The 20,501-nt window shown below is 40.7% G+C and overlaps 1 protein-coding gene across 19 annotated transcripts in view; it reads right to left on the bottom strand.

Annotated features, from left to right (window-relative positions):
- The window catches only part of LOC127569075 (protocadherin beta-15-like), a 212,591-nt gene that overhangs the window by 33,544 nt on the left and 158,546 nt on the right, over window positions 1-20,501 (bottom strand). For all 19 annotated transcript variants that reach the window (XM_052013394.1, XM_052013400.1, XM_052013405.1 and 16 more), the window contains exon 3: window positions 10,716-10,945. In XM_052013394.1, the coding sequence (XP_051869354.1) occupies window positions 10,716-10,945 (230 nt within the window). The remainder of the gene's footprint in view (window positions 1-10,715; window positions 10,946-20,501) is intronic.

Raw genomic sequence — 20,501 nt, 5'->3', positions numbered from 1 at the left:
TGCCCAGGGAAGCAGTAGAGGCTACCTCATTAAATATATTTAAGACACAGTGAGATAGATTTTTGCATGGTAGGGGAATTAAGGGTTGTGGGGAAAAGGCAGGTAGATGGAGCTGAGTCCACGACCAGATCAGCCATGATCTTATTGAATGGTGGAGTAGGCTCGACGGGCCAGACGGCCTACTCCTGCTCCTATTTCTTGTGTTGTTATGTTCTTATTTGCAGCTTCAAGATATTCCAATGCACTCTACAGAGAATTTAGTTACTGGTTTGATATGAGGAAATTTGGCAGCTAATTGAAAACTCCAAGGTTTAATTAATGTGAATGTGATCAAGATCAATTAACTTTTATTTCAGTAATGTGCGTTGAATGATAAGTCATGTTCTGGACTCTGGGACAGAAGATGTTTGATTTTCCATCAGGCAGATCAGTGAACACAGTCAAGCGGATGATTTCCAATCTGGTGATAGATCATTGAGGTGGAATGTTAACTCAGGTTCTATCTTCATAGGTGATTCCTTATATTACATATTTTCAGCATTTTTGGCTTTTATTTCTGTTTTTCAGAATCTGCAACATTTTCTTTTGGCATTGGGAAGAACTTCCTTAGTTTTCTGAACAGTGCTGCAGGACCTTTTGGGTCTATCTGAGTGACAGAGGAGACAGGATGCTGGTTGAATGTACAGTGTATCTCTCTCTCAGAATAATTCCATAGTTTTCACCCAGACTACAGACTAAAATCATTGAAGTTTTGAATCTACAATCTTCTGTATCAAAGGTCAAGTGCTGTCAAGACAGGTATCTAAAAATATGGAACCTGTGACTTAAAATGTGGATGAAATACCTGTGTTTCTTCTCAAATTAAAGGAAGAGCAGGCAATCCCAGGGATTGCTATAAAGAGATTATTGTTGATAACCCCAGCAAATCAAAATCAGCACTTGTAGAAAATCAAAAACTAGGGCAGATAATACACCATTTTGAATCAAATACACATGGCTAAATATCGATTGAGATTCATTATGAGGAAGAAGAGCATATAAAAAATCAGATTAATGTCAGATTAGGGTAAATGGTTGATCAATGGTTAGAGCATACTTGGTGTCCTGAAAAGCCGGTTTCGGTGCTGTATTACTCCATGAGTCTTTGACACATTTTAATATTATATTGAACATATCCTGCTATCAACATATCGGGCTCAAGATTATTGGAGATCATTTGTGAGTTTAAAATATTAAATATTGCCAAGTGCAATACTAAGAGATCAAAATTTAGCATATTCAGACATAGCTTTCAAAGCGATTCTGGAATAGTAATAGAGGAGCTTAGTATTTAACAGCATGTCTGAACCTTGAAATGTCAGATGCTGCAGCCTCACCCATCCCCCACCCAATGCGAGGAAACCAGTGCTCAGCTCTCTAAAGCAGCTGCAGATGGTTTCAATCATTCCGTCAGATCCCAAGTTCTCATTTCTAAAGACTCTAGCTGAAATAACAGATTAAGGTACAACAAGCTCCTTAAAATGTGAGACAGAAGAAAGTTTATCCTCATGCTATAACACATGAAAGCAACTTGATTTTCTTATAAAATTGTAATCTCTATGAGATTCTGCAACAATTCTTCAGACTTTATTCTCTGCTAGCCTTTCACCTTCTGTGAATATTAATGTAATATTATTTTGGGTCTGTGTCACTGTAACAATATCAAATATAAAATTAAGCAAAATATGTGTCATGGCAATTGATGGGCGAGTAATTGGTTGGAATTTACCTGGGACAAAATTGGAAAGGATACAGACAGATAATAGGTTTTAGAGAGATGACTGTTGAAAAAATAGGGATGGAAAGCGAAATGATATCTGAAAATTACAAGTAGTTTTACCTCCTGTTATATGTTATTCTCTATGGAGGTTAATATCATCTGTTTTTCTTGAACATTCTCACCTTTCCTTTAGATGCAGCGGTCCATTAATCCTACAAACCTACATTAAATTCAGGTAACCTGTTTTTCTTTACAGCTGGCATGATAGTGATTTGAAAGTAGGTTACATTATCAGAATTTGGGACAGTAGAGTGGTGCAGCTAGTAGAACTGCTGTCTCACAATTCCAGTAACCCAGGTTCAAACCTGCCGTCCAATATTCTTTGTATGGAGTTTGCATGTTCTTCCTGTTACTAGTTACTTCAGTTCCCACCATGCCACCACCCCCCCCCCCCCCAACATCCCAAAGATTTGCAGGTTGATAGGTTAATTGGCCACTGTAAATTGCCCCTCGTGGACAGGTGAGAAGTAGAATCTGGGAGGAGTTTGTGGGGAATGAACATGGGTTCTTGATGGTTGGCACAGACTCAGTGGTTATAAAAGGGATCACTGGAGATAACTAATAAAATTGGTCATGAAAGTGTATGATTCTCTTTGGTGTGGCCGGGCATAGCAGAAATCTTGCTGGCCTGCCTTATCTCACTTTCCCATCCACTTATACCAACTAACTGCAACCAACTCTCCTCTAACCAAGGTCTAGGCTCTGGCATGCAAGAGCTGGTTACTGGTCAGTCTCCTATTCTCCTGTAGTCATTGAGCTGGAACAAGATGCTGGCAGCATGTAAATGATCCTATGCTCAACATCCTCCCACTCACTGCCCACAGTTAATAGTACCAGTGTGGAATGCAAATAGCCAGGCAAAGTCTAAACAGCAGCCATAATGAAGCTTCATCACATCTTGCTCTGCTGTCAGATTAGTCCCTGACTTGGAGGTGAGACTGCAAATGTACTGCAATCACAGTGTTATTGCTAAGTGAAAGCACTTTGCTTTGTGGTGTGAATGCATGCTGAGAATGTAGTTATGTTACAGGTAACAATCTTCAGCACAATATCCCTCACACAGAGTTGCACTGCACGACCTGAATTAACTGTGACAGCCCAGTGGCTCTGGAGCTTTGCATCTTCCTGTGAGCACATATGTGCAAATATTTCTCTCATGAATGTCCAAATACCAGTTATCATAACTGAATGGTCTGAACTGAAACACGCATCACTGTTAAATGGTTACAAAATTCTGCAATCTCTTGTGTCTCCAGGTTACAAAATTAATAGAATAGAACAGTACAGCACAGGAACAGGCCTTTTGGCCCATGATGTTGTGCCAAACTAATTAAATTAGTAATTAAACGGCAAACTAAACTAATCTCTTCTGCATACACACAGTCCATATCCTTCCATTTTTTGCTTATTAATGTGTCTATCTAAGAGCCTCTTAAACGCCTCTGTCCACCGTCACCCCTGGCAGCGCATTCCAGGCACCCAACACTCTCTGTGTAAAAAACTTGGCCCACACACCTCCTTTGAACTCGCTCCCCCTCACCTTAAACGCATGCCCTCTAGTATTAGACATTTCGACCCTGGGAAAAAGATACTGGCTGTCAACTCTCTCTATGTCTCTCATAATCTTTTCAACTTCTATCAGCTCTCCCTTCCGCCTCTGCTGCTCCAGAGAAAGATCAAGTTCTGGTTATTCCTGGGAAATCCAGTGAAACATTTCCAAACTTTAAAAATCTGCTTGCTTATGTGAGTTAGATTACAAATGATGGAAACTGATGGGGAAAATCTTTCACTGAAATCTGCCTGGATCAGCCAGCACAAAAGCTCGTTACTGGTTATTCCCAAATGGAGCCTATGATTCAGCCTTCTGCTGAGAGCACCTGGGACAACTGTGGTGCACTGGTGGATACCCCATGGAGTTTAATGGGGCAGCACCAACTTCAACAGATTTCCCAGTTTGTGATGCTGAGGATCTGCCCACCTTGTCTTCACCAGGTGAGATCTGCTGCAAGTAAAGTCCTGCCATCAGCAAAGACTGGGAGAAATCAGATATAGGTAGAACCTTTTATTTTATTTATTTAGGTTAAGTATGAAAGCTTGTTAGTCTTTTGATTTGAGAAATAGTATACTATATTTCCCTTGCAAAAGAGGAGACCATTTGACCCATTGGGTCTGCACTAGTTCTCAGGGCATTCCCATCAGCCCCATTCCTCAATACTTCCCTGTAACCTCTTCTCTCTCACATGCCCATCAACTTCCCCATGATCCTCCTGTCACCCACACCACACGAGGTAACTTACAGTAGCTGATTAACCTACCAAACAGCATGTTTTTGGGATGTGGGTGGAAACTGGAGTCATATGGGTTCAGGGCGAATGTGCAAACTCCCCCAGGTCAGTCGATGTTTCGGGTCGAGACCCATCAACTGGACTGAGATATAGAGGAGAGATAGCTGGCAGTCATCTACCTTTCAGTCCAGATGAAGGGTCCCGACTCGAAATGTCGACTGCCATTTCCTGCCTGTCCTGCTGAGTTCCTCCAACATTGTGTGTGTTGCTCCGGATTCCAGCATCTGCTGTCTCCTGTGTCTCTTTTAGATCAGGATTGAACTGGGTTGCTGGAGTTGTGCACTAACGACACTAATGCTGTACCACTATTATTTCCAAGAGTTAAGAGTATTTGAAATATTTGTGAATATGAAAGACATTTATAAGCTTCCAACAACAGTGAGAGTTTCAACAGCCAGTGAGACAGTATGCAGTGCTCTAACTTGTAGTCAGAGCTGCTCTGTCAGTGCAGCTACCCAGATATGCTGAGAGAGCCGTGCTCTTCACTAAGCCTTGCTGATCAGCTGCAAGTTGGGCTTCCGGAAGCTAACTGCAGCTTGGACCATATGGAAAGAAACAGTGTGAGAAATGGGATCAGTAATCTCAGACCAGCTGAAGGTCTGCCCCAACCTGTGTGGCACTTGTACGTCACCTTCCCTGCAGTCTTTTACTGCCTTGACTCCTGAATTATACTCCGTTCTGCAGAAAATACCTTTGAAGTTTGCATGGCTAGTTTATGACGTGAGCAAAGCAACAAGCAACCTGGTCCTAGATTCGAGAATTGCTGTCTTGAAATGCTGGTTAGATGATGCTTAGGAAACTCCGTATTTGACTCTATTCCAATTTTTTTTTGATTCCCTGGCTGTTTCCCTCTCCGTACAACGTTAATCATTCAGGCCTCTCTTTGCTAAATGGCATGAATGACATTGATGTTATCTTCAATAGAAGATTACAGGGAGAATTTCATGTTGCTCGGGCAATCAATGCAAGAGGATATGAATGCTGCAAAATGTTCGTATAAACTACTGTTGAGAAATTTAAAGTTAAAACATTATGTGTTGGACAATTTTTTCCGGATGTGTTAGATTGATCTCTCATAAAGTCGATCGACTCACAGAAGGGAACATTATGGAGGTTAATAACAGAAGCTAGGCCAGTTTTATTGTACACAATTACATTATGCCCTATGATACCATCTAATCTCCCACCACTGAACTGGACATGGCTTTATGCATCAATGAGTTCCATACAAGCACTATTTTAGAACAAAGATCCAAGTTAAATAAAAAGCAACAAAGAGACTTGAAATAAAACTAGGAAGTACTGTGGATACACAACAGGTCAGGCAGTGTCCCTGGAGGGAGAGACAGGGTTACATTTTAGGTTGATGATCTTTTATTAGAGTTGGTAAAGTGAGAAACATGCCTGTTATACGTTGCAGAGTTCAGGAGAGGTGGAAGGAACACAGAGAACCTTTGGTGTTAGGGTGGAGACCAGGTTATCCAGATGCAATAGTGCTTATGATGTTGAGTGAGAGTGTTACGAGCCAGGTTGCTACTTGGTGAGTGTCCCTTTAAGGCACCTGGACGGTAGTAATGATAGTGTGTGTGCCTTTATCTGACTACTGCGAGTAGAAAAAAAAATGACTATAACTGGAACATGCTGGCAATTACACAGACTGTCAGACTGAGGGGGAGATAGATAGAGAGAGAGAGATAGAGAGATAGAGAGAGAGAGATAGAGATAGAGAGAGAGAGAGAGAGAGAGAGAGAGAGAGAGAGAGAGAGAGAGTTGGTAGCACTGACTGCCAGTCTCTGTATCTATGAGTGAATCACAATCGTTGTGATTGTCACTATACAATCCATGTATGGATTTTTGGAGCAATCTGTGGAATCCACTTCATCGTTAACCTGTACCAGGAATCAGGTATATCTGTGGGTGGCCACCTATTGATCAAAGTGGCAGATATCTCTGACTAAAAACAATAAGAGTTCTTCGGCGATTGAGATGTCGTATTGTTCCATCGTGGAACTTATGGATTTTGTAAACTCCTTCCCTCTATTTTCTCTACATTCTACTGTGGTTTTCAGAAGCTTTTGCTCATTGTTTTGCTTCATGACTTGCTGAACTGAACTTTGAGAACTGTTCCCGGACTTGGGGCTTGTGAACTTGCCACACACACACTTCAGGTTATTTTGGGGTCAATGTCTGATATCTAACGTTTTTATTTCTCTTCTTATTACAGGTAGTTATTAATTAATAGATTGTAACATTTAAGCATGGTTCATTGTGTTTCTATTGTTGCTGGTACGTAATAGAGAGAAAAAAATTGAATGTTGTTAGTGATAGCTAGAGGTGTCTGAACAAAGGAAGATGAAATGGGGGGGGGTGGAATAGAGAAAGAGAGGTAAAATAAACCTGCTGGGACTGTGAGATGCAAAACATGACAGTTGCTAGAAAACTGAAATGAAAGGGAATCTATAGAGAGAGGAAAACCAGAGCTAATGATACAGGTGGAAGAAGTTATATCAGAACTGTCTGCTTCTGACACAATGAAAAGGCTGGTGGTCTGAAATCATTGAGCCCAGTATTGAATTTGGAGGTTTGCAATGTGCCTTGAAGGAAGATGAAGTTGTTTCTTAAGCTTACATCAGGCTTTGTTGGAACAGTGCAGTAGGGTGAAGAGAGGGACATCAGAGTGGGAGTTTCCCAATCCCACATCGGCTTCTCTGTCTTTGGCCTCTTGCACTCTTCATGTAAACCCCATTGTAAGCTTGGGAAACAGCCCCTCATCCATTTAGCCAAGTTGCAGCTCTTGAGACTTAATATTGAATTCAATACCTTCAGATAACCAGCCTTTTCTATGTGTCAGATGTGGTCAGTTCTGATAAAAGATCTTTTACCATTAACTAATTTCCTCTCTCCACAGATGCTACCTGATCTGCTGAATATTTCTATAATTCTTTTTTGTTTTAGATTTGCAGCAACTGCTGTGTACTACTTCTCACAGCTGAAGCAAGTTTTCTTATCCCTTTCTCTCTCTATTGGCTTCAGTCATTTTCCTCTGATAACACTTCGGAGACATCAATGATGATTAACAAGCATTCATCTCCTTTTCTTAGAGAGTACTGAAAGCAAACATGCTTTCTGGACAATGTAATGTCTCCACCTTATTACAGGCATCCACTCCATCCCTCCCCCTGTTTGCTTCTTTTCTCACTTCTACAATTATCCTGAAGCAATGTCATCATCCTGAAACGTTAACTCTGTTTCTCTCTCCTCAGATGCTGCCTGACCTGCTGAGTATCCCAATATTTTCTGTTTTTGTTTCAGATTTTTATAATCTGCAGTTTTTTTTTGCTTTTCAACAAAGAGACATGTATCTCACCAAAGTAAAAACAAAAACAGATGTCTGAAGAAAGGTCAGTGAGATGTAACATTCACTGTTTTTCCCTCCACAGATGCAACCTGATCCATTATTTCTAGCATTTTACATTTTTAGATCAGATTTCCAGCATCTAAATTTACATTTTACTTTTCAATATTTCCCATTAATTTGGCTTCATCCTGACCCAACAAAGAATAGTGCTGTAATTCACTTTACCATTTTAATTATTGTTTCCATATAAGGTGGCCATTAGTCAAGCTCCTTCCAGAGTACAGTTTAGATAGAGAGGTACAGCAAGGAATCAGGCCCTTCAGCCCATCGAGTCTGCACCAGCCATCAAGCACCCATTTTACACTAATCCGACACTGATTCCATTTTTTATTCTCTACATATTCTACCACTCACCTACACTAGGGGCAATTTACAGTGGCCATTCAGCCTACCAAGCCGCACATCTTTGGGATGTGGGAGGAAGCTGCAGCACCGGGAGGAAACCCACACATCACAGGGAGAGAAGCCACACATCATAGGGAGAATGTGCAAGGTCCACACAGCAGCTGAGGTCAGGATTGAAACCAGGTCTCTGTTTCCGTCAGGTAGCGGCTCTACCAGCTGCACCACTCTGCTACCTGAGAGCAACAGTTTATCACAGTTTGTTTCCTATTTTTGCAATGCCATTGGCTAGTAGTTGAATATGATGATTGTACACTTCCTGCTTCTAGGACAATGTAGTTTCATTTCTTAACAAATGGGAACAGGGAATACTTCTGTAATACTCTTCTAGGAGATTAAATATATATGCCGGATTGGACTAATTGTAAAAAAAAGCATAAAAGAAACGAAAAACCATTGCCAAAGTTCGAGCTAAAATTGCCAGATTTCTTCTTGGTTAGCTTTGCAATGTGGCATGTGCCACAGAAACCTACATTTCTAAAACTGTGCATTTTCCCCATTGAGGAAGAGAAGGTGGCATAATGGGAAGTTCGCCTGGAAAAAGATATAGCTTATACTGTTTGCTATATGGAGTGAATATCCCTAGTCTGGCCCCTAAATTGTTCCAGCTGACATCCAGATAAATCCCAAGAAGAGGAAATGCAACATATGTTTCTATTTTGTCTTGCAGAATGCTGTCATCCTAACTTATTCTAGACTTCACTGTACAGTTAGCTATTTCCAAAAATATCACACAAAACTTTGGATGATAATTACTTCCAAATTTAGAATTTATTTGGTGAGTTTACCTTCAGGGAGCTGAAGACAAAAGCCTTCTGCATTTCTGTTGCTTTCATGTGCTATTTCCCAAGTTATCAACAAGATGTCAGCGGATCCATGTTCTCTTATTTATCAAGGAGGAAGAACATTTGGAATGAATCCAAGCTTATCTTACATCCTGTTTGTTCTTTGTAGGAACAACCAGTTTCCCTAGCAAAGGCCCCCACAGTGAGATTCATGTACAAATGTTCAACATGTCTAATACTACTTTAACAAAGACAATAATCTGCTTAATGTATGATACCTGACTGTCTCCACTAATAAAACAAGAGGAAACTGAAATGAAAACATTAAGTATTTATGGTTCAGTAACTCACTAGTTCCAGGGGCCAAAATGCAAGTTGTTTTATATTTTACTATAATATTAATATTTGCTGTTATCACAGGGCAAAACAGACAGCAACCTCTTGGACCCAAATATGAGCAGTTAAGCACACAGCTCTCAAAATTGGTCTCTTGAGATATCTTACTCCTCCTCAGAGTATGTTGTTGCAGTTATACAGATGGATTTCGAACTGAAATAATTGTTATGCCTTAAACTCAGGTATTTCCCACCATCTACACTAAAAGCAGCTGAAAAAATTTGGCCATTGTATTCAGAGGTTAGTGAATTTAATAGTGTATATTTGTTGCTGAATAACCTTACTGGCCCTGAAAATTAATTCAATTAATTCAGAAGGATATTAATCTGACCTATGTTTAAAAAAATAAAAAGAAGCAGAAAATGCTGGGAATTCTCAACAGACCAGACAGTAAGTGAGGAGAAAATAAAGAAGTTAATATCATTTCGCCAATGATGTATAAAATGATCAAAGTAAAGAATTAACTCCATTTCTCTCATAAGATACATTAAGGATTTCCAGCATTTTCTGTCTTTATTTGAGATTTCCAGCAACTGCATTATTTTACTACTGTAAAATATGAACAATTTTCTTTTTTATTAAGTATTGCCAATGTTTTTTTTATTTCTCTCTCTTAATCCTATTGGTTGAACAACCTTTTAGTTCATGTCTTTTTTATAGAATCCACAAATCCAGATGCTGAATTCCTGACAAACATCTCAATGGTTTTTGGATAATTGCCAGAGAACCTTACCCCTTCACCATTTGGGGCAAGATCTGTTCTTTTTCTGAGCTTCTTCACACTATCTAGTTCCAAGCTTTTGGTGGTAAAATAAATGTCAGGGAAATTTGCAATGCATTTTTTAATTTGTCAATTTTTAATCTGTTAATGAATGTAGTGAAACACAGGAATTTCACACAACACTTTGAAATTACTTGGCAATATTTGCCATCAGTCTCATTGACCTAAGGTTGTCCCTTGACTGTAACATTTCCGGGACAATGATTATAGCATCTCAGAGGAATCTCAGGGTAATCAGTAAGGTATACTTCAGATTGGTGGGAACCCAAAGAACAGAGATGGCAAATGCTTTATTACTCCCAAGCTGTGAACCCTTATATCTGTAAATGGTTTCCTACACAAATGTTCTTTCATATGGCAGAATACATTTCAGATGTTCCTAATTTCCTATCCTTTACTCCAAATAACATTTTTTGAGTTTCCTCATAAACCACGTGAAGCAACATTTATCTTTCAATGACAGGCATGAGCTCATGCTGTTTAACTAGATGTATAAAGTTCCTTTGCCAATAGATGCTTTCATGTTTCAACTAAGATGGAGAAGGAGACATTTTTCACAACAATGTGATTTTAAACTAATATTCACTCAGCATTATTCTTTAGTTATTAAACCAACTATTTTCTCATATCTCTTTGCACTCAACTTGGTTTTTCAATGATCCTGCTTTTCTGTCACGACTGTAAAGAGAAGGCCTGAGGAAAGTTACTTGCTTTGACTGATCTGGGAGTTAGTGTCCAACACATATGTTGCCATTTGTCCAGCACTAACCTGGGATAGCTGGAGGTCTTGCACACATCGGTTTCCTTGGTCCGCCGGGATCATTTTCAGCAACGTGCTGCACGTCACAGTGTACATCGCGCTGTAGGTCGCGTTGAACGTTACGCGGCACATCACACTGCACATCACGTGGTACTTCACGCTGCACGTCCCGCTGGACCTCGCGCTGAACTTCGCATTGTATTTCACGTTGTACGCCTTCCTCCTCCAGGTACTGGGAACTGCAGAAACAACAAGAAGCATGGTCACTGAGCAATGCATGAAAATGAGAGGAGCACAGCTGGTGCAATACACAAAAAGCTGGAGGAACTCAGCGGGTCAGGCAGCATCTGTGGAGGGAAATGGACAGTCACAACCCAGTGGAGACATAAGAAACTGCAGATGCTCTTCCAGCAGTCACAACCCATTAAATCTGGACTCTCCCAGACCATGAGTATCATCTTCTAAGATGATTTCACCTTACAATCTCTGCTTATGTCTTGTAATCTTTTCAGAAATTTCTCTTCTTCCCCAAGATTTACTGTCTATGCTCTTGAAGTTGATGGCTTTAAATCATTGCAGCACTGACACCCATACCCCAACACTAAAATCTGCACCAAGCAAGTTCCAAGCAATGACATTCTCCAGCAAAGGAGATTCTAATCATCTTTTCTTGATTCAGTTGCTGAATCCTTCACTGTGAACATTATAGACATCACCATTGGCCAGAATTATAAGACCCAGCCCAGTAAATCTGGTAGCTACAAAAGTAGATCAGAGGTGGTGTATCCTGTGGTGAGTGACTCATCTTCTGACACCACTAAAACTTATGCACCATTTGTAAGACACAAGCCAGGAGCACAGTGGAATACTCTCCACTTGAACTGGATGACTGCAGCTACAACACTTATTTAAGAAAATCAGCACCATCCCGGACAAAGCAACTCAATTTATTGGTTCTCAATCCACCCCCCAACGTTCCCTTCCCGCATCATTGGCAATTTGTGGCTGCAGTGTATACCATCGAATTGAAATGCCACAAACTCACAAATGCTAATTTGACAGCACCTCACAAATCCACAACCTCTACCACCCAGAATGATAAGGACAGAAGGCACATGGAAACATCAGAAACTGTAAGTAGCATGGTATTCTGATTTGGAAATAATTCCCTGTTACATCATAGAATAACAGGACAAGTCATGGATCTGGTACAGAATAGGAGGAGGATTAGATCCATTGAGTCTGTGCCGACTTTATGCAGAGTTAATCAATCGCATGAACTGCTTTTTCATTGTATCCCTTCAAACTACCTTCCCCCGAGTACTTATCTAGTTCCATTTTGAAAGGCCTGACTGAGGCATTTTTCCATCACCTTATAGACTTTGAGTTCCAGATCATAATCACTGTCTGTGTAAAGAGCATGCCCTCACATATACAGTATATCAATGATTTGGAAGAGAATGTAGGTGGGGCGATTAATAAGTTTGCAGATGACACCAAAATTGATGATACAGTGGATAGTGAAAAAGGTTATCTAAGGTTACAGCAGGATCTTGATCAACTGGAAAAGTGGGCAAGGGAATGGCAGATAGAATTCAACTCAGACGAGCACTTGGGGAAGCTAAACCTTCTCGGGAATGGAACCCTTTCATAATCCAGGAACTGCCTCTAACTGCCAAAAGGAGCAGATGGGATGGAGGGGGTGGTGAGGTGAATTTCTGTAGTTGTAACAACAGTGAGTTGCACTGATCTGGTGTGTATTGTCTGAAAGGATAGAAGAAGCAGAATTAATAGCAGCTCTTGAAGGGGACTGTGATATACTGTATATTTGAAAGTAAAAACTTACGGGGCTATTTTAAAGAGTCGGTGAGTGGCACTAATCTTTCAAAGAAATGGCATAGATATGGGTGGTTTCATCTGATGCTGGATAACTCTCTGTGTTGATGAAACAGGGTATCAATGTGCAGTGAAATATCAGCTGAGAGGAAATGAGCAGTTGGGTGTGATCTCAGGATGTCTGCTTCACCTGTAATTCAGCATTCGGGAATGGAACAGAGAAAGTGGGAGGGAGGAAGAGCTTTGTTCTCCCTTCTCCCATTTTGCTTCCCGTCTACTGCACTGACAGAGTTGAGTGTGGCCAGAATATGGCTCTCCACAGGGAAGGAACCTTGATGTAGGTGGGTGAACGGCGCCTGTGTGCCTAGTCAGTGGAATATAGGCAGAATAAAAACTTCCTTCGATAAAAGCTACTTTCAAATGGTAATAAAATGGTTAAGATACTGGTTTTAGCGGCTAGTGTTCTATACCATTTAATCTGAAGTCATGATTCCAAATCCCAGTTATGGCAGTTGGGGATTTAAATTCAAATAATTAACTACATTTGGAATTTCAAAAAAATGTAGCTCTCTGCAGCTGGGACATTTAACACAAGAAGAACACAAGGAGTAGACCACCTGGTCCCTCAGTCCTACCCCAATATTCAATATGATCATGGCAGTTCTACCTCAGGCCTTATATCCTGTTCTGTGCCAGTTTCCTATAGCTTTCAGTTCCCTGATCTTTCAAGAAATGTCTACTTACTCTTTAAATTCTCTCAATGATCTAGCTTCCACAAACCTCTGTGGGAGAGAATTTCAGGGATCCTGAAATTGCCTTGGCCCTGAGTCTAAGTGGAGCCAAAAATGTGCCACATACTCCTGGAGACTGGTCCTACAGGATTGATGGCTACATGTCCATTAGGGCCAGTGCAATGACTTGGATGGGGAGAGGGGGTTGGTGGTTGTTGATGGGGTGGGAGGTGGTGGAGGGAGAAATTGGATGTGCACTGTGTGAATGAAACTGGTGTACAGACAGACATTGTGTTGGAGTAGGGACTGAAGATTAGGATCATCATCGTTTGTTCAGGATTATGGATTGGAGGCAGCATTGTCGAAAATGGGATTTGGGACCAGAACAATCGTGTGGACATGGGAAGTCAGTATCAGGATTTCCCATGGGACTGGGGAGACTGGTTGGAGATTAGCAGTGGGGATAGACGAGCATTGAGGGTGTTGCCACTTAATGGGGGAATGGCTCAAGATTGGGGATAGCTAAATTACTTATCTGGCAGCTATCGCAGTTTGGTGTGTGCCAATATGAATTGGAATTCGAATTGGTTCATTATTGTCACTTGCACTGAGGTACAGTGAAAAACTTGTCTTGCATACTGTTCATACAGATCAATTCATTACACAGTGCATTGAGGTAGTACAAAGTAAAATGATACAGAATGCAGAGTAAAGAGTCACATAGAAAGTACAGTGCAGGTGGACAATAAGGTGCAAGGTCATAAAGAGGTAGATTGTGAAGTATAGAGTCCATCTTATCATACTAGGGAACTGTTCAATAGTCTTATAACAGTGGGATAGAAGTTGTTCTTGAGCTTGGTGGTAAACGCTTTCAGGCTTTTCTCTCTTCTGACCGATGGGAGTGGGGAGAAGAGAGAATGTCCAGGGTGGGTGGGGTCTTTGATTATGCAGGCTGCTTTACCAAGGCAGCGAGAAGTATAGATAAAGTCCATCGAGGGGAGGCTGGTTTCTGTCATGTGCTGAGCTGTGTCCACAGCTCTCTGCAGTTGCTTGTGCTTCCAGGCAGAGCAGTTGCCATAACAAGCCATGATGCATCCAGATAGGATGCTTTCTATTGTGCATCAATAAAGGTTGGTGAGTGTCAAAGGGGACATGCCAAATTTCTTTAGCCTCCTGAGAAAGTACAGGCACTGGTGAGCTTTCTTAGCCACAGCATTTACGTGGTTGGACAAGGACAGGCTATTGGTGATCCTGTTATCCTGGGAGTGCTGAACAACAGGTGCCTCCAGGAGAGGAGTTTAGCCCAAATATTTTGGAATGTTCCAAAGGAAGGGATGCTATGGCGTGATGTAGAGATCATGCCAGGAAGTGCCAAGCTTTAGGAGTGATAGGAAACTACCAGAAATGGTTGTTATTATGCTTGTCCATAAAGCTTCAAAACTACAGCAAAAAGCAGATAGCAAGTATAAGAGTTGGGACATCATGTTGTACTGATTGCACCTAGAGAACTGTGTGCAGTTCTGGTTGCCACACCACAGTGGGACAGAAGCTCTTGAGCTTGGTGGTAAATGCTTTCAGGCTTTTGTATCTTCTGCCCGATGGGAGTGGGGAGAAGAGAGAATATTCAGGGTGGGTGGGGTCTTTGATTATGCTGGCTGCTGGTAGCAATAGAGTACAGAAGAGATTCACCAGGATGTTGCCTGGAATGGAGGGCTGCTGTTACAAGGAGAGATTGGATAGGCTAGGTTTATTCTCACTGGAATGTAGGAGGCTGAGGGGTGACCTTGTAGAGGTCTATAGATAGGATAGATAGTCACCGTCTTTTTTTCCCCAGGGCAGGAGTGTCTAAAACTAGAAGACACAGGTTTAAGGTGAAAGGGGAGAAATGTAAAGGAGATCTGAGGGGCAAGTTTTTCACACAGAGGATGGTGATCTGGAACAAGCCACCAGAGGAGATGGTGGAGATAGATACAATTACAATGTTTATAAGTGTTTGAGTAAATACTTGGATAGGAACAGCACAGAGGAATATGAGCCTAATGATGGTAAGTGGGATTAGCACAGATAGATATCATGGTTGGAATGGATGAGGTGGGCAGAAAGGACCTGTTTCTGTTCCCTATGATTCTATGAGCAATGTGCTTTCTGGGAATAAACTAATAATCCCGAGAAACAAGCTGAAGTAACTTGAATGACAAAACTGTGAAAATTGAAAATATTGAAAGTAGTAGTTAACATAACAATTCAGTTGATTATCATATTTCTAAAACCTGTTCCTTCTCTATAGGGGCTGACTGATTTGCAGTATATTTTTTCGCTAGATAGTTTGAGGAATACACTCAGGATAAGCAATAAAAGAGCAAATGTTTATGCAATGAAAATTAAAGCATATGTTTAGCACTACTGTACAGTAACTTGCTGTACCAATGCCATCTGCCTACTAATGAGACATTTTAAGTTGTATGTGTGTGGTCTCCATTTGAACCATTATTATTTTATTACTGTGCCTTTAGGACCAGGAAATGTTGCTTTCCGGTCCTGACCCCTACCACTTCTCAGTCAACTTTTACCGAAGAATAAAGTAATTGGGAACATCTGCTTTCTATCAGGAAACCTTCTTTACATTAGTGAGGAACTTGTTAATCACTAAAAATGTTAAGCTTAAAGAAACATTTGAATTTTACTCCAGCAAGCATAAAGTATTAATGCATTATTTCGGTTCTTCTTTACAATGCCTAGCAAATTAAAAACATCCTTCGATTAATGACCACCTTACAGATTGTTTTAGGTATCAACAGAATGAGGGGAAGGAGTTTAATTGAGTGAACTAGAAAAGAGTGTAATGCATACAGGCTTAGCTATTCAAACTGAGCTCAATATGAACATATATAGATTAAACCTACCCCATAGGATCTGTGGGGATACTATTATGCAAAACAATGCAAGCAATCTGTGCCAAAAATGTATTGCAAGCATACAGAAATTAATTCAAGCTTCTTGAGATAGCAAATGAGATCATAGAAAATTTCATTTGGCAATGCATTGAAAGGGACCTAATTGTACTTCTCAGTTTGATACTGTTGGGCATGATTTTCTTTGCAGCTTTCTGTAAAAAAACTGAGGATTATTATGGATGAAGAAATCAGTTTGAATTATTTTAACTCCTCAGATACCCATCCTCATTGTTGCATTTAAGTGATTTTGAAATGATGGCATGTTTTCCCCTCCACTACCTAATCTGACAGTTCACTCCAAGTATTGATTAGTCCTCATACAAAGAATTTACTCCCAATTATATTTCTATTCCACAAAGTATCATCATTGATGGCATAACTAACATGTATTGCCTATCCTGCTGGGCCATTTCAACCAGCAGTTAAGTGTCAACCATTTTGACGTGGGTCCTGAGTTACATATAGGTCAGATATGGAGATCAGATTTTCTTTCCTATAAGATATTAGTGAATCAGATGGGTTTTTATGACAATATGGCGGCACAGTAGCGTAGCGGTTAGCGCGACGTTATTACAGCGCCAGCGATTGGGGTTCGATTCCCGTTGCTGTCTGTAAGGAGTTTGTACTTTCTCCCCGTGTCTGCGTGGGTTTTCTCCGGGTGCTCCGGTTTCCTTCCACATTCTAAAGACGTATGGGTAGGTTAATATGGGGGTTTAAAATGGGCGGCGAGGACTCGTTGGGCTGGAAGGGCCTGTTACCATGCTGCAAGTAAAATGTAAAAACATAATTAAAAATTTAAAAAAAATGTTAGTTTTTCATTCTGGATAGACTGAACTTATGTTCCCCAGCTACTGTAGTGGGATTTGAACTCATCCCTTTAAATCATGAATCCAGTTGACTTCTCCAGTCTTCTTCTTCTTAGGTAATCACTTTGGCGTTGAGGATGACTTGCTTCTAGTTCAGTTTTGTGGGTTCTGAGGTGGCTAATGATACCAAAGGTGGAACAGAGGACTCTACTGCATCTGGGGCAGAAGGTCCAGGATGAGCCTGGTCAGTGACTAGTTTGTGAGGTGGTGCACTCCGTTTGTCATTTCTGCAGGACTTCTATGTGGTCCCAATGCATGGACTCAAGGTTCTTAACACCATCCCGAATGCTTTTCTCCACTTTGGTCATAGACCAAGTGTTCCAGATATTAATAGGAATGTTCTTTTCCTCTGTCTGCCTGGTAATCTCTTCCTTTGTCAGAGTAAGAGGACCAAACCAGCAATATAACCATCATTTTATTGCATACCAGCCAGAGACTTTGTTGCAATTAAATTCAAAATGGTACTTAGGATGTCTTCACATTCACTCACTTGATTATTTTACAGATATAAATAGGGGAATTAGAATTATTTGAGTGTGAAATCTTTCAGTTAATTTAGACTAGAGAATCTGGAAAATTCTCACTGGAACCGAAAAAAATTCAAGGAAAAACTTAATCAAAATGTTAAAAATTAAAGAAGGTTTTACAGTATAAATAATCAGAATCAGATTTATATATGAATGACATGAAATATGTTGTTTTGCAGCAGCAGCACAGTGCAAAGACATAAAATTGTAATAAATTACAAAAATAAATAGATAGTGCAAAAGAAATGGATAACGAGGTGGTGTTCACGGACCATTCAGAAATCTGATGGTAGAGGGGAAGAAGCTGCTTCCATTGGCAGGAGGGTCAATAACCAATAAACATTTGTATTATAATAGGCTAAAGAACCAGAAGGCAGATGAGACCCTTTTGATGAAAGAGCACGTTATGTCCTGGAACGTTGTGCCTTTGAGGATGATGGAAACAAATTCCAAAGCAACTTCTAAAAGAGAATTGCAAATTCTTGAGAAGTTAAAAAAGGCAGGACCATGACAAAAGAAAGGGTGAATCCCAACCTTTTAAAGAGCAGGCACAGACATAATAGTCCAACTGTCCTCCTTCTGTTTTGTATGAATGAGTAGTTCTAGTCCCCTTCCGATTCCTACATGCAAGATAATTAAGCCCCTCCTTTTGCTGTTTCTCAGACTTGTGACAGCACGTGGTAGTGGGGTTTCCTTGTAGGGATTCTGTCTGTATGCTATTGTTTATAAGGTGCTCACAGCAGTTTGTCATTTCTACCTCTAAATCTGCAAGATTATGGGTTTAAGTTGTACTCCAGTAAAGTGCTGTGTTGTCAAAGTTAGCTTTTGCTCCGTTTGGAACCAGCATAGATTCGATGAGCCAAATGGCCTTCTATATACTTTAAAAATTCCATGACTTTAGGAGCTGGAGGTTCAGTTTCTACTGTTGTGCCTTGGATCTCATTTACAACATTGAGTTGTGTTGTCACATTTTCCTCTGCTGCAGTCTCACATTTTGACTATAATGTTTTCTGCACATTCTCTTCGAGATTGCAATCATTTAACAGGTTCTTTGTGAGCAGGGAGATCTTTCCTTTCCTAATTATTTTTATATCTCACCATGAAACATTAATTCCTTCAGATGCGATGTGCACTCCTGAGCTCTTTATTACTACTATCATTTTTAAAGAAAAATCTCTCCCCTTGTACATCACGTCAGTACTTAATATTTGATAAAATTTCAGTTAAGAGGCTGATAACAAAATTGATTCTCTGAGAATAGGAGGGGTGGTGTCAGTAGGGATAAAAATTGGCCTGAGGATTGCAAACAGTGAGGGGGATAGATGGTTGTTTTTCAGATTGGATGGTAAACAGTGGTGCCCTGCAAGGATCCATATCAGGACCATTAGTTTAGGTAATGGAACACAGGGGGAGAAAAAAATCACAATTTCCCTTTGATACCAAACCTGGAAGAGTTGCAAAATAGGAGGATGATACCAGTCAATTACTGAAGGCTAGCAGGATGAACAGAAAAGTGGCAGATAGAATTTGATATTGAGATTTGTGAGGTTGGAATTGGAATTGGTTTATTATTGTCACATGTACTAAGGTACAGTGAAAAACATGTCTTGCATACCGGTCATACAGATCAATTCATTGCAAGGTGCATTGAGGTAGTACAAGGTAAGATAATACAGAATCCAGAATAAAGTGTCACAGCTACAGAGAAAGTGCAGCGCAGCTGGACAATAAGGTGCAAGGTCATAATGAGGTAGATTGTGAAGTCAAGAGTCCATCTTATCATCCTAGGGAACTGTTCAATGGTCTTATAACAGTGGGACAGAAGCTGTTCTTGGGCTTGGTGGTAAATGCTTTCAGCCTTTTCTATCTTCTGTCCAATGGGAGAGGGGAGAAGAGAGAGTGTCCAGGGTGGGTGGGGTCTTTGATTATGCTGGCTGCTTTACCGAGGCAGCAAGAAGTATAGACAGAGTCCATGGAGGGGAGGCTGGTTTCAATGATGTGCTGAGCTGCATCCACAACTTTCTGCAGTTTCTTGCAGTCCTGGGCAGAGCAGTTGCTGTACCAATGCCATGATGCATCTAGATAGGATGTTTTCTGTGGTGCATTGGTAAAAATTGGTGAAGGTCAAAGGGGATATGCCAAATTCCTTTAGCCTCCTGAGGAAATAAAGGCACTGGTGAGCTTTCTTGACCATGGTATCTATGTAGTTGGACCAGGACAGGCTATTAGTGATGTACCTTGGGGTAAGAGGTGACGCATCTTGACAGAAAGGATGGGGAGAGGCAATACAGTGTTAATGGCACAGATCTAAAGATGTGCAAAAACAGAGGAACCAGAGGGTTTCTGGTGTTAGAAGGAGGTGGGACATATTGAGAGTGAAGTTAACAAAATGTATGTTTCTTGGACTCTACAAAAAGTATTGAGTAATGCTGAACCTTTCTGATGCTCTGCCTAAGCCACAACTACAACATTGCAAACAGTTCTGGTCAGCAGACTTTAGACAGGACGAGAAGGTCCTTGAAAGGATGCAAAGGAGATTTACCAGCATGGTACACAGGGTGAGGGATTTTAGCTGCAAGGCTAGGTTGGAGAATTTGGGATTGCTTTCCCTGAAGCCTAGGAGACATTCAATACAAATGTACAAAATTATGACAAGTTTAGATAAGGTCGACAAAATCATAGCTTTTCCCATTTGCTGATGGTAAAATGATTTGGGACTCAGATTCAAGGCTTTAGGCAAGAGATATAGGGGGATGAACTTTTCTAACAAGAGGTAAGACCTGGAATTGGCTCCCAAAGGTGGTAGTGGTAGTGGAGGTGATCAATGATTTTTGAACGAAATTAAATAGTCTCTTGCGAGAAATAAATGTGCAGGGTACAG

The sequence above is a fragment of the Pristis pectinata genome, chromosome 4 (assembly GCF_009764475.1).
Source record: "Pristis pectinata isolate sPriPec2 chromosome 4, sPriPec2.1.pri, whole genome shotgun sequence".
NCBI classification, from domain to species: domain Eukaryota; kingdom Metazoa; phylum Chordata; class Chondrichthyes; order Rhinopristiformes; family Pristidae; genus Pristis; species Pristis pectinata.
Note: the sequence above shows the minus strand (reverse complement) of the source record. Positions and strands in the feature narration are given on the sequence as shown.